Source organism: Diceros bicornis, chromosome 21 (genome assembly GCF_020826845.1).
Source record: "Diceros bicornis minor isolate mBicDic1 chromosome 21, mDicBic1.mat.cur, whole genome shotgun sequence".
Classification (NCBI taxonomy): domain Eukaryota; kingdom Metazoa; phylum Chordata; class Mammalia; order Perissodactyla; family Rhinocerotidae; genus Diceros; species Diceros bicornis.
The window spans coordinates 46,149,016-46,164,207 of record NC_080760.1 but is presented as its reverse complement, the minus strand read 5'-3'; the positions used below and the strand labels follow the sequence as shown (position 1 = coordinate 46,164,207).

Below are 15,192 nucleotides of genomic sequence, written 5' to 3'. Positions count from 1 at the left end.
GATTTTTGTTTTTCTTCCCTCCAGTGTCATGAATTTTCATATTTTCTACTCCTATAATCAGACAAAAAAGGTTTATTTCTTTTTAAAATCATTTTCTCTGATACCTGCAGCCAGAGGCCCTTCTTCCATGCTCATCACGGTCAATGGATCATAACACTCATCATTGCTGTGCTGTTAGTGTCCATGAACTTGACCTTTCTCCCACCTGGGCCATGCTTTCCTCAAGGGCCTGTGTCTTAATCCCCAGTTTCCAGTGAAACACAGCAGGCATTCAGTAAAAGTTTATTGAGTTACTTGAATTTCTTAAGAAGTAGATGGGTAGGAGTAGATGAATTTCAATGGGCATAAATATAGTCTTGATTTTAGACGCAAATCTCAGTTGCACAAACAGGTCTGGGAATGCAATTTTGATAGCTTTAATCAGTGAAGCACCTGACATCATCACATAGGAAAAAATAAAAGCTAACAGGCTGAGGTTTGACCAGCTGGACAATGGCAGCCAGCACAGCCCTGAGGCTGTGAGCTCTGGTCTTTATTTCAGACACAGCAGGGTTGAAATCCTGACTCCACGGTTGCTGGGTCCTTAGGCAGTTTTCTTGATCTCTCTGATTCCCAGTTTTCTCATTTCAAAATGGGGGAGGTGATACCTACTTTCAGAATGGCTGTGATGATTAAAGTAGGTGACGTCCGTAAGGTGCTCAGCCCAGCATGTAGCACCTTGGAAGCACTCAGTCAACGGCTACTCCTACTGACCTGCCCCATGCACCCATGGCAGCAGCACTGCAATGTAGGGGAGGAAAAAATATTCCTCTACCCTCTAGGTTCTTCTGGGTGGTCTAAGAATTAAATTGATATGAGACAGAATAACAGGAGAAAATCAAACAAATATAATAATATGTATACATGGGAGAAACCTAGGAAAACTAAGTAACTCGCCAGAATGGCCAAAGCCACCACCTTAAATGCCATTTTCAGCTAAAGACAAAGGAAGATGTTGGGGGTAGTGGTTTGGGATTTCAAAGGGGAGAAAGGCAATTCACATGGAGATGAAAAAGCAAATGTTTGGTAAACAAGTGTTTGCCATGCCCTGCAAAGACAATAGGACATGAGGAGGATTTTGATCAAAGGGCCTTGCTAGGTTCCTCCCTGTCTACTACACCTAGTTCATATTATACTCTAGTTATCTATGGTGATGGCTCCTTCCTGGAACAGGCCTTCTATCTTAAGTTCCTTTAGGCAGTTAGAAGTAAGGTCAACGTTTCTTCCTCAGTCTTTTGTTCTTAAAAATAATCGAGCCAAAGAGACACATTTTGGGGGGGCATATTCTGCTCCCCCTACAGCAGCCAGCTTCAGGAGATACACTTTGGAAAAGATAGTGGCAAACAGGATGTCCTCCAGAGGAGAGCATGTGTCTGCTTTTGTCCTAGGTCCCTTTCAGTCCTAATCCTCTGCGATTCTGTAGTCATTTAGTTAAACTGTAAATAGCAATCACAGACAAGTAAACTCTGTGTTTAGGTTGTGGTTAAGGCTGCTTAGTTTCTAGAACTACAGAGAAACACACCCAGGCAGCAAGCATCAACTGACGGCTTCTGTGTTCAGGAGCTTACAGACCAGTACCTGAAGGGGAGTCCAAAGAAGATGCTGACCCACTCTAAGAAAAGGACAAGATTGTCCTGTGTGGTTGTCCTGCCTGTAGTCATCTGTAAATGTGTTATGCTGCCCCTCTCTGGTACTAACACAGTGGTCCCCGTGGAGTGGAAGCTGTGTTTAATTCGACACTGTCACATCCGCAGTCCTAGCAGAGGAGCATCATATGTAAGGAGCAGTTTGCTTCTCCCCTCACGTCACCACTCCATGTCATCCCCAGACTCTAGCCATAGCAAACTACCTACTGCCGACTTCTCTGGGTCTTTGCTTATGCTCCTTCCTCTGCCTGGAAAGCTCATTCTCCTCACTAACTGCTGTTCTTCTGTCTCAGAGATGTCACCTGTCCCTCTGCCCCCATCCTCTGTGCTCACCTTGCATGTCAGCCTCACACCGTTCCTTCCACTTAACCACACAAGTGAAATTGCCTGTTTCTTCTTCCTCTCTCTCATTCCCTATAAGGAGGCTGCTTGGCTGGTTTTTCCAGAGGCCAGAATCTTGACAGCAGGAATCATGTCATGAAATGCTGCTTAAAGCAAAACTTTATGAACATGATCAAAAGAATTGTTGAAAAGAGCTCATGCTGTATCATGAAAATGATAGCCAATTTATAGGGGTGGGGAGGAGTCAGTGTGTACACGAAGACTCAGATCAACACCCTGCCTGGGACCTGGCTTAATAACCAACATTGGTTGACTAGGACAGGACTGGTGGCACAGGGCCTCTTCTCCCGATGAGGCACCCCGAGAAGAAACTCAGGCTCACCTCTCGCTCCTCTCATCCCAGGAACATTCACTCCTGGCACACAGACTCCGAGTCCAACCAAGGCACCAGCCCCCAAATATCCACAAACAGGTAAGAACGTTCTGCTGGAAAGAACCTCAATACCACATAGCTTAGGGGCAGGGGCGTGGAGGGACAGGGGTGCCAGTCGAAAGACTAAGCTGGTTATTGTATTTATTGTTTCTAGCAGGAAAAGAGGCAGGAGAACTAGTTTGTAAGCCTTGCTGTGCTGCTAAAGTGCCCCGTGATCTTGGATAAATCACTTCTCCTTTCTTGGAAAAATTTCCCTATAGATTTTGAGCACCCTTTATCCTTAAGGTGTTATGATTCTCTGGTTGTGTGCATGACCCGAGGACATTTCATTGTGACTTTTGTGAGGCCATTCTTGCCCCTCGTAGGTGACCTCCCTACAGTGTGGCCTTTGGCCCCCGGAGAAGAGCCAGCCCTGGTCCCAGGACCCCACCAAGTTTCAAGTACGTACCAGCGCCCTGTCACTCCTGTTGCATTTGTTTGCTTTGGACAAGGTTGTGTAGTATAATAAAATGAAGTATGTTTGATAAATTTAGATTTGGACTGCTGGGATTCAAATCCTAGCTCTTCCACTTACTGGCGAGGTGGCCTGCAGCACACAGCTTCCAGAATCAAGATTCCTTGGCTGTAAAGCAAGAATAATAACAATTATTGTGGACACTGAAAATGTCTTTTTTCCACAGGCTTTTGTATTAAGTAAGATAATGTGTGTGGAAGTGACTTGGAACTACAGATCTCCATATAACTTAATTTAATCAACCTTTATTGAGTGAACACCTACTGAGAAAAGTGCTGTGTATTTTGCAAACGGAAACTGTTCTTATAATGAGCATGATGTTGGTAGAGGGAGGGAGGAGTAAAGGATGACTCCAAAATTCAACCCCCTTTCGCTGGATGCGATTTACTTTTACTCTATTTTAAAGGACCCCCTGCCTTCCCCATCTCTTGCACATTTAATTCTTATGGGATTCTAGAGGAAATCATTTCCTGGGCTTGTATTTGGGTTTTCAGGACTCCTGAATGAGGCTCAGGGCTTTGAGTTTCTACGGTTTCTGCTGCATTTTCCCAGTTTTTGGATGTCTCACTCTCCTTTTTTCTCTTGAGCCAGTTTCCATAAGAGAGATATTGATACAAAGTGAGTCCTTCCAAGCTGGTAGAGTCCTCAGGCCCCTCCCACTCCTGGATGCCTTTCTATACTAGTTTCCTGAATGCTCCCAGACCATCCAGTCATATGTCAATAGGGCATTATTAAATTCCTGGAGCTACACAGTCTCCTCTTTCATATCACCTAAGATCTGCCTCAGCCCTGCTCTCAACCTGCAGTGAATGGTGAATGGGCCTTTCAGACACAAAGACGTGATTATGCTCCCAAAGGAAATTAGAGCCTTCTTTTTCTCTAGTGGTTCTAAAGAAACACACTAGTGGCGCAGATGGGGGCAGTTTTCAGACTGACTTTTACAAAACAAGTTGACTATATCTATATCTGTAACTTTATCTGTATCTATCTATCTGTATAGCTCTTTCTGTCTATCTATCTATCTGTCCATCCTTCTATCCATCCATCCACCCACACATCCATCCATCCACCCACCCATCCATCCACCCATACATCCATACATCCATTCATACATCCACCCACCCACCCACCCATTCATCCATCCATCCATCCATCCACCCATCCACCCATCCATCCATCCATCCATCCATCCATCTACCCACCCACCCACTTGCCCATCCATCCATCCATCCACCCCCCTACCCATCCACCCATCCATCCATCCATTCACCCATCCACCCATCCACCCATCCACCATTCCTCCATCCATCCATCCATGCATCCATCCATCCATCCATCCTTCTAACAAGAAATATAAGTACAAAATAAAGGGCTTCTGGCATCTTCCAGTAAATGATCCTGCCCATTCACAAAAAAATGTCACAAAGCCTTTGAGATTCACTCATTTATCCACTCAATGAATATTTATTGAGCTCCTACTGTTTGCCAGGCACTGTGCTATGCTTATTTTACTTTTTCTTCACAATAATTCTTCAAGGTTGATAGTTATCTTCATTAAGCAATAAATTATGTAATTTTTATTATTTATTTTTATTAAACAATTAAGTTTGGGGAGTCCTACAGATAAAAATTGACTAAGTATTGAGTCCAGATCTGTCTAATTCCAAAGCCTGTGCTCATTCCACTCATCTATGTTACCTCCCCTAAGATTCTCCATATGTACAAAAAATTGTAGTTTAAGGAAGAAAGTAGTAAAGTTCTTCAGAAAAGAAGCAGAGAGGAATCATTCAAGAGGATTTTATTGATTGCAAAAGTGATATCTGAACAGGGCTGCCCCTAAATATGCATTCCGAGCAGAGGCACAGCTTATGCAAAGGCACTGAGACAGGAAGGGGCTGATGTTTCTCAGGGACTGAGAAAGGCCTTTGTGGCTGGAATTCTGGTGCTGAAGAGGAGAGTGAGGAGGAGTAAGGCTGGAGAGGCTGGCAAGGGTGAGATCCCCAGGGCCATGCCAAGGAGTGTGGACCTCTTCTGAGGCAAGTGGGAGTGACATAATCAGATTTCTGTTGCAGAAAGCTTTCTCTGGCTGCAGAGTGAAGATTACAGGGGGGAAAGTAGGAGGAGGGATAGTGGTGAGGAGACTGTTGTACTAATGACAGCCAGAGATGGTGGGGGCTGGAACTAGGAGGTGGTTGTGTGGGTATGGAGACTTGAGTGATATTTAGGAGATAGAATCAAGAGGATGTGATGATGGCGGAGTAAGTACCAGGAGAGAACCAAAAATCATTCCCAAGTTTGAGCGAGTGTCACTTCCTGAGATGGAGAAGCACGGGGGAGGTTGGGAAGGGGAGAGGGGCATGGAAATCAAGCCTTAAGACTGTTAACTGTGTTCGAGTAATAAAGTCTGGTGGTTATGAGCATAGGCTCCAGAGTCAGATCTTGCCAGAGTCACTACCTGCTGTATAACTGATAAAACTGCAGAATCACTCAGACCCTCAGTATCCTCTTCTATAAAATAGTACATCTGTTATCCACCTCACATGATTTTATGAGGATTAAATGAAATAATGTATATAAAGAACTTAAGAAAGTGCCCGATATATATCTGGTGCTTAATAAATGTTAGAGAAAAAGTCACAGCATATTTATGAAAATTGATGAATGTTCTGGAGGGCTTAATGTTCTAGTTGACTCAAGATAAAATTTAAAACACATTTCTTTTCTACATTTTTTGCTAAATATTCCTGTGACATTATGAGCCCTCTTCTCCACTTTAATAAATACATAAGTGCTAACTTATAATTTTCAAAAAGGGAAAAACATGACTCTCATGAAAATATGAAGTGAACACGTGTCAAAGATACTATTCAATGATGAATTAATGAGGAAAACAGGAAGATATTAAGATTGGTTCAATGGAGAGTTTGAAGGATAGAGATTTATATAGTTAAGTCAAAGGAATTTTGAAATGAATTTGCTAATTGATATCCTACAGCAACAAACTTTTTTGTTTTACTGGACAGAAATCAATTGCACCTTCATTCATTTACATCGCTATGGACAGGAATTATTTGCATTGCTCTCAGACAAGAATCATTTACATTGCTCTCAGTTAACCTCTATCCCTTCAGAGTTGTGAAATCACCTACCCAATAAGTCAATTAAAGGCACACCCCCTATATAACCAGATACCCCCACAGAGTCTGCTAGACAACACCCAGAACTCCACAGAAAGGACACTCGGTAGTTCTTTTTGCATATTTCCAGGTTTTAGATCACTTTCCTTGATAGTGATCAGTGATTCTTTGTTGGAAGAGTATTATCAATATCCTCATAGAAACTTCAAATCACTAGAAGGTGAACTCTGTGAGAGGAAGGCTCTTTTCCTTCTTCTTTGTTGTTGTAGCTCTAGTGTCGATTAGCAGAGCCTGACGTATAATGGATGCTCAATAAATTTTTAATAAATAAAACAATAATAATAGCTACTATTTATTATTTATTCCATGCCAGGAACTTTGCAATAGACATTGTATAAATTGTCTCATTTAATCCTCCCAGTCACCCTATGGTGACACATACCCACTCCCAGGTACACAGTCACACAGGCATTTACGTACATATGCTCATAGACACCCATGCGAAATACATATACACATGCATGCACATATATGCACATGCATATACCTATGCATGCACACAGACACACATGCAAACACATATACCCATGTATGCATACACTCACAAATACACATGCACACATCTGCCCTTGTACACACACCCTGTACCCTCTATACCATCAAGTTATTCTCCATTTTCCCATCAGCAAACCAGCCCCTTGCATGATGCTGAGTCATCATATACTCTATCTCTTACACTGGAAATGCCTCCACCTGATCCGTTTCTGTGCAATGTTTTAGATCCTTGTTTAATATTTCCTCCTCAGTGGACCATCTCTGATTTCCTCCAGGAACTGGATCCCCACCTTTCCCCACCTCTCTCTCGGAACTCTCTCAGCAGCTTTACTGAGCAATGGTGAAGCAACACTACTTTTACCTGTCTATCTCAGAGCTACCTGAGATCAGGGGCAAGACTGGATTCACCTAGCATAGTACCTAACAAAGGGAAGAGGCTTGCTAAATTCTTATTGATTTCAATGGTCTGGGATTGCATTTTCTAGGGTGTCCTCAGCCACACCTCAAAGAGGGGGCCGTGACAGCTCCTCCTCTCACCCTGGCCATCCAGAAGCTCAACCCTTGCCTGATGGAGCTGTGCCGCTTTTTCCAAAAATGCCTCTGTATGAGCCAGCAAAGAGACACCAGGACGGAGGCCATGAGGTAACCTGGGCTAATTGCTGCTTTTCACATCCAGTATTTAGGGGCTTCTTGTTCTGCGTGGCTTCAATGCAGGCCACAAGGTGGCCAGGCCTTAAATAATCCACAGACAGGTGACAGGGGTACCTCAAGGAATGGACTCTCCAGTAAGTCCTCTACTAGACCGTCACCTCCTTAAGACCCAGAATGAAACCTCTTTCACTTCTGGGTCCCCAGAACCAAGTGCAGGACCTGACACCATAAGTGCAGTTGAGACGAGTTGAGTTAAGTCGAATCAACTTGAGTTGTGTCACATCTGGTGGAATGACAGAGAACTCTGAGTGGTCCCTGAACCCTAATGCCCTCAGCCTGGTGAGATTTGCTAGAAAAGAATAATCAGAGGCTATGTCCATCTAAATTCCAATTCTTTCATAAATCCCTAGCAGTCATTTGTCAGCCAAATGAGAAGATTGTAAAAAGAAAATTAGAAAGCAGACTCCATTTCTGTTAAGAAGTTCTAGATGTGGACATTTTCCTGCCCTGGAGTGCAGACATACTATCCTTTCTTCTGGGATTTATTCTTGGCTCTAAACCCAGAACCAAGCAATGCAGACGAAGACTTCTGCTCCAGTGGTCTGGGACCAGTCTCTCAGGTCTTCAGCGTTGTTTTCAATGTCTACTCATGATCCTTCAGCTTTTCAAATCTCCATCATCCACTGGCTTTAAGCCCCAAGTTCAGGTTTGCAGACTTTTTCCATCCCCCCTTTCTGGCCCTGGTTTTGGATCCCTCAGTCAGCGTGGATGTTCTACCTGGAGAGGAAAATAAACAAGATCCATAGACCCAAGGGTGTTAGCAAGCAAGGTGAAGGCATCTCTCCACCGCACAGGCTGATCCTACAGGGGAGAAAACTTTTGCAACGGTACTTTCTTACAAGATCAGCCCACTATTAGAACCTTCTTCCGCTGGCTCCTTAAACCAACAACATGGGTTGAGTCTTTACTATCAGTTATGTGCTGAGTATACTATCAGTCACCGAGTCTCTACTATCAGTTATGCTGAGCCATAGGGATAGAGAGGTGAATCAGAAATAAACCCAGAACCTGAGGATGTCATAATTAAGAGGAAGAAATGGTTACAAACACAAATTAAAGTATGACATAGTAAGTAACAGAACCAAGTCACGCACACAGGCAAAACCTATTAATCTTATCCCCTTGGAAAAAAATTACATTTGAAAAATCTATATTGCAAATATTGGCTGGAAGGATGAATGGGGAAGGCAGAAGTTTCCAGAAAGAAGTTTTGAGTTTAAATTCAAAGAAATGAAGCACCTGTAAACCTGGGCTTATTTCTTCTTTTCCCTGTATTTTAACTTAATAATGAATTGTTCTATAAACTCATACTAAACACTGAATATAGGCTAAGAATAACAGAGTGGGAGGCTGGTATTACTCAGTATGTTTGTTGAATATGACAGCACCTGTGATCAAAAAATCGTGGTTTAGTGGGGAAGTTGGTCATGTAAAGATACAAATTACAAAGTAGTATGACAAGTGCTAAAGCAGATTCTGAACATGGGCTGTGGAAATGCCCAAAGGAAATGACTAATAGGATATGATGGAGGAATAGGAGTTTTCCAAGCAGAAAATGGGAGAGGCCACTCGAGGCAAAATGAACGGCATGTGCAAAGATAGAGAATGAGGGGCAGCATGATACATCTTAGGACCACCAAGATGTTCAACATGGCTGCAGCAAAGATGGTAGGCCACTGTCCCTGGCACATGTCCCTGTTCAGGAGAACCTTACCCTTTCAAGTACCTGGTTAGCTCTTGTAAAGCTTTGATTTTTTTCCCTAGAGCTCCCGCTGCTTCTCCCAGCTTCCCATTCCCTCATTCATTCACAACAGATTGAATCTGTTCCCCAGGGTAGTTTGATAGCCTCTGTGTTTTGGAAGAAATTTTTGGGGCAGAAGTGTTAGAAAAAAATCTTGTCAAGCTTGCGCACTGTCAAGCCTGCTGAGGGGGAATGGGATTAGACCACGGAACCAAGCTCTCAGAGCTGGTGAGCAGCTTAGCGTGCTATATGGAGGGTGGGGTTGAAACCAAGCTGACCTGGGTTTAAATTTAGGCTCTGCCACTTACAAGCTATGTGGGCTAGTCATTTAATCTCTCTGAATTTCAGTTTATTTATCTTCAAAACGGATATAGCCCTTGCCGACATTCCCGGCCACATGTTGCACAATTCCAGGATCACCGTTCATGTAGAAGGGTAGCAACATTTTTGCCTATATTGTCAGATTGTTGTGAGAAGAAACTGAAATGAAATGAAATAATTTATTCAATTGTTCCTGCACAGCCCGGAAAGCTACACTCCGTGGTTGCTGATTGACGAAGATATACTTGTGGTTGTCAGTGCATTGCTTTCTTGTCCACTCTCATAGCCAAGGCTGAATCCCACCTCTAGCATCCTTGACATGTTGTAGCTGTGGCAACCAAATGCCTAGTGGCCATGTTAGCTGTTGGCCAAGCTTCTGAGTTGTCATCTTGAGATTATAAGGTCACAGGCTCACAGCAAAAGTAGCCCTGGTGGTATTCATCATTCCACTTGGTTCTCAGATCCCTTCCCTATAATGTTAGGGGCTAACTGGTACATACCACATTTCCCAGAATACCTTGCCAGCCAGCTTCCTGCTAGTTTATCCAATGGAAGATATTGGCAGGAGATTGGAGGGCAGTGGAGGGGAGAAGCCAGGGATTTTCTCCCCCTTTATTTCTACATTGAACAATATTTCCGCTGTTGGTTCTTTCTAACCTCTTTATAGGTTAGGGTTCTTCTAACACTTTTTAACTAATTCCCAGTATTAAGTTCCCTCTTTAGGAACAGCTGAGTTCTGTTTTTCCCAGCTCAGTCTTGACTCATCTTGGTCTTATTGCCTATTAGAATGGCATTGTGTTCTGGCATGGAGTGGCTCACCTGGGTTAAAATCCAGCTAGTTTTACTCGAGCAGTTAGTTGCACCCCAGAGTTTGCTAGAATCACAGAATGATAGAGATGGAAGGGAAATTAGAAAATGTTTAGCCCAACCTCCTCATACACAAAGTCAGAGATTGAAAGGGAAGTGAATTCCCAGAGTCCCGTAGTGAGCTACTGACACAGCCTGCACTGAAAACTCGTCTTCCTAATAATGCTATCAGTGCTCTTTTCACTGAGGCCCTTTGAAGCAATCTCTGTAGCCACGAGCCAAGAACAGGATGTTCTTTTGAAAGTATTTGCTGCGTTGTCAACTCTAACAGCACTGCACTCTTACTCCATCTCGCACAAAGAACAAATGAACGAACATCATCATTTATTGAGCACCTATTATAAGCCTGGCACTGTTCAAGAACTTTGCTAATGTTACCTTATTTGATCCTCATGATAATCCATGAGTGTAGGTTCTATTATTGCTTTTTGCATATATATGAAAAAACCAAAGCCCAGAGAATTAAATAATCAGCCTGACGTCACACATCCTAATAAGTCATGATGATAGAACTAAAAATAAGTCTTACTGACTCCAAATTTTGAGCTTTTTCCTACTCAGTCTCATTCTCTACCTCTCCTCCCATATCCTATAAAGACGGGAAGTGGGTTCTTTGCAGTGAATACTTGGCCATTATGACTTTGTTTAGTCTGATTGCCTTCTAACAGCTACAAAAAATAGTGATTGCTCTCAACTCTGACATATCTTTAGGTACTGTCTTGAACGCTATTCCTGGTTTCTGAAGAATGCAACATACGTCTGTCAGAGGGTGAAAAGAGTGTCGCACTCACACAGTAAGTACACAGCTTGACTATGTTGTAACTTGGCAATAAATGCATTATAGGATAGGGTTCTAGAACTCTGAGTGATTTTCCTGCCTTACCAGGGAGCCAGTAGGAATAGGTGTAGCTCATATAGTCATCATTAATTCTAGACAAAAAGAGTCTAGGGTATGTCTGATTCCCCTTCACCTAACAGTTTGATGTTTGCAATAAGGTGTTAAAAAAAAAAAAAAAAAAGCAGGAGTCAGCTCGGCCAAACGCTGTTGCTTTCTGTGCGATCTTGGGCAAGTTTCTTATCCTTTCTGAGTCCCCATGTAAGCTAAAAAGACAAACAAACAAAGAAAAATCAAACAGAAGACAAACCCCACATAAATACTCAAATTCCCGACCAAAGCAAGATGCACACAAATAATTCAAGAAAAGAAGACACCGTGAGGTGCTGGAAGTGGGTTGTATGGTACCTCTCTCCTCGTCTCCATGGTGTCAGAGCCCCATTTACTCTCAGAGGTGCCAGACATCAGCTTTGTTTTTTCTCCCACTTTTGCAGACAAAAGCAGCTGATCTAGTCTGTCTAGACCCAAAGCCAACGGATTGGCCATTTTATTGCCCTGTCTACCTGGACTCTCTGGTCAAGTGACTCTGGCCTTCTAAAAATCATGGAACTACTTTGAACTCTGCGAAAAATCCCTTCTTAATGTAACCCAAATATAAGCTAGGTGCTCATATGGCACACTCTTGGCAAAGTTTTACATTAACAACAACAAAAAAACAGTTTAGCCACCCAATCCTTCGTTGTGGCTCTTAAAGAACATCAAATGGATCCATGATAACCCTTAGAAACCCTTTTTATTCTTCTTGCCCTCCATTATCTCTTACTTCCCACAAGCTGTTATGTCAAAGCCTCTATAGCTAGGCTTTATTTTCTAACTGATAACTCCATAACTCTCCTAAAATCAAACTTTCTAGCTCTCTTCTTTGTTTTCATATCCCTCCTCCGTTTATTTTCTCTTCCTTTTTCCTCTGTATTTTCTTCCCTCTCGAACACAGTTCCCTTATTTCTTACGCAAATCCATCACCCCACTTCTGTCTTCTGTTTCTATCATCATTTTTATTCTGCAGCACGAAAGCCAAGCATTTGCAGTGGGGGCCATAGGGGACTCAGTAGTCAAGATAGAAATCCCTTTACCTGGTATGTGGAGAGAGAAAAGGAAATCTTACAAACTACTTATAATTGAACGGCTCTTCTTTTGTCCTTGCCACAGTAAAATCTCTACACAAACAACATATTACATTAACTGAACAACATATTCATGAGTTTAGATTAGCTTTATGCAAACTGGGGAGTTGAGGTAGATATAGCTGGGTATGAGAAAAACATCACTGGGCAGAGAGTGGAGAAACGAGGGCTGTTTCTGACTCAACTTTGCTGCTAACTAGCAAGGGCATCTTGCACAAGTCCTTTCCACTCTCTGACATTGACTCTGAGTAACTCCCTGTCCAGTGCGCTGCCACATACTTGCCCTCTGGAAGAGTCTGGGCCATCACTCACACTGTCAGCATTAACGTCTCTGTAGCATTTCCTTCTGAGTACCTTGAGTTCCCTCTTCTGTTTTTTTTCAGCCTTAAAACAAAACTGCCTTGAGAATATCTGCAAGTCTGTATGAGGCCTTCAAAAAGCAATGGGACCTAACAACAACGGTCAATGTCTCTCTACCCTGGTCCAAGGTGGCTGCACTGCAGAATTCACCCAGGCTCCAGCTAGATCATCGTTGAAAGAAGTTCTTTTTGGAAGTAGCGTTTCTTTCTCTCCTGTGAATCTGTGTAAGATATTGAAGGTGGAAGGCCACGTGTTAGAGGCCTCACAATTAATGCAGTAATGCCAACTGCCCTGCCTGCTCCAAGGTCACAGAAACCTGATATCTATGCTCAAGAAACTCCCATGATGCTTGCAGTAACCTGAGACTGGAAAAATGGGTGGAAGTGTCACTTTAGCATGAACAAACCAGTCTAGGCATTGAGACGGTGACACGGTATCTGAAGTGACTTAAACTTGGGACTTTAGGAAGGCAACACAAGGATAAATGAGGACAATTGAACCCATACCCTGGGGAGAATCACATTTGATTTCTCTATACAGTTTACTAGAACTTGGTTTTGTATAACTGATCAGACTTGCTGTATGATGGGATCCAGATAATCTTCCAACCCCCCTAAGTAGGAGGTAATGAGAACCTTCCCTCAGGAGGAGGAGTAGAGAGTTGTTTTCGTTGATGTCTTGATTCCTCTCCTGTGTGTCCCACTGTACTTGGGTGTCCACAAGAACACCCTCACGTTCAATGATTCACTAATGGGACTCATAGAACAGTTGTTACACTCACATTTACCCTTTATTACAGCAAAAGGACACAGATTCAGATCAGCAAAGGTAAAAGGCACAGGGCAGAGTCCAGGAGAGCCCGGACACAAGCTTCCGCTCTCCTCTCCAGTGGAGTCCCATGGACGGCACTTACTCTCCCAGCAGTGATGTGTGACAACATGTATGGAGTATCCTCAACCAGGAAAGTTCATCCGAGCCATGGAGTCCAGGGTTTTTATTGGGGGTCTGTCATGTAGGCATGAAGTGTCCACGTGGCTGACCTTAGTTAGTCTTCAACCACTCCAGAGGTCAGGCTGATACTGCATGACCCAAGGCCCCAACTATAAATCACATCATTGGCTTAGACTCTCTGGCATGGCCCAAAGCCCCAGGTATACAAAGATAGTCTTGTCAGAGAGGATATTCCAAAGGTTTAGAGGGTATCTCCCAAGAGCGGTCCAAGGGCAGACCTTTCTTTGGAAGTTGCAGGGTTGAACATCCTAGTCCTTTACAGTACACCCACTCAGTGAGGGGTCCCCATTACCATATCAGATCCGTCTTTACTATTTCCAGGTCTATGGTTGCCCCAATATCCCTGCAAATGCCCAGTCAATCTGCAGAGCATCACTAAGCAGGTTTGCTCTCTCCAGCGGCCCCTGGTGGACCACTTAGTTCCTCACTATGGGGACAGCTTCCTTCCTGATGTGCCTGGAGCTCGTTCCACTCTCTCACCTCAGTCACTGCCCAGCCATCAATTTTCCACTCCTTTGTGATCTATGCCTGCTCATTGGTGAGAAAAGTGACTTTCCATTTGGGGTCCAAGTAGAGACGCTTTTCCCCATTGGAAGACACTTGGGTGCTCTTGCACTACCCGTGAACGACTGGTTCTTGGGGAGTCAGAACTTGAACTTTGGGGAAAGAAGCAGACAGATACTTCACTGTCTGGTCATACACAGAAAGATTTCTTTTTAATCTCCAGAACGCTTGAGAGACCCTCAAAGTTATGCAAATGTCAAGCTCAAAAATACCTGTTGTCATGACTCTTGGGGCCTGCAAAGGGCCCTCTAGTTTGCAAAGCTAAGGATATGATAAATTTGCCAGGGCAAAGGGACTCCAGTCTGGATAGGAATCAAGAAAGCAGTACCATTCATTAGGTGTGAGTTAATCTGACTGGACCCTCTCTGATGGGTGAAGTTGATATTAATTAAGGACTTTTGGCTGGAAAGGATCACTGAGGTTCCCTAAAGAGTGATTTATCATCAGGGAAAGTGGAGGATGGACTGATGACTTGGTCCCAACACTCTGGCTATCCGCTTACGAGGAAAGCCCGTGTGGACCCAGCTACCCCATACTTTGGGGATAATGACTGAGCATGACTATAACTTTTAAAAGCCCAAATGTGGATGACCTATGAGGCCCATGCAGGGATCTGACCTTGCAGCAGAGACAAAGGCTAGAGGACCATATGGGACTGGTTTTCTAGGGTCACACCATCTGTCACAACAGCAGCCATGGCAGGAGGAAAATGGGGCCCCAGAGCAGACTGACCAGAGCCTGGAGTCCACAGTCTCCTGGATTTTAGAGGGAGGTTTGACCCCTCCTGAGCTGAATAAGTCCTGACTTGGGGATGCTTAGGGCAATGAGGAGGCCTCAGGCGCTGCTACCATACTGGAGTTCCTACTGATTTGTACATATGTGGCCACCACTGGTTCACTGATGAGGTAAAAGGGATGAGATAGTACTGTCCC

General features: G+C 43.6%; 1 protein-coding gene across 1 annotated transcript in view; it reads left to right on the top strand.

Moving 5' to 3' along the window:
* The window catches only part of HHLA1 (HHLA1 neighbor of OC90), a 31,729-nt gene extending 18,977 nt beyond the window's left edge, over window positions 1-12,752 (top strand). The window contains exons 12-16 of the mRNA XM_058564455.1: window positions 2,431-2,499; window positions 2,826-2,900; window positions 7,152-7,308; window positions 11,018-11,100; window positions 12,709-12,752. Coding sequence (XP_058420438.1) covers window positions 2,431-2,499; window positions 2,826-2,900; window positions 7,152-7,308; window positions 11,018-11,100; window positions 12,709-12,752 — 428 coding nt within the window. The remainder of the gene's footprint in view (window positions 1-2,430; window positions 2,500-2,825; window positions 2,901-7,151; window positions 7,309-11,017; window positions 11,101-12,708) is intronic.
* The last annotated feature ends 2,440 nt before the right edge of the window (window positions 12,753-15,192 follow it).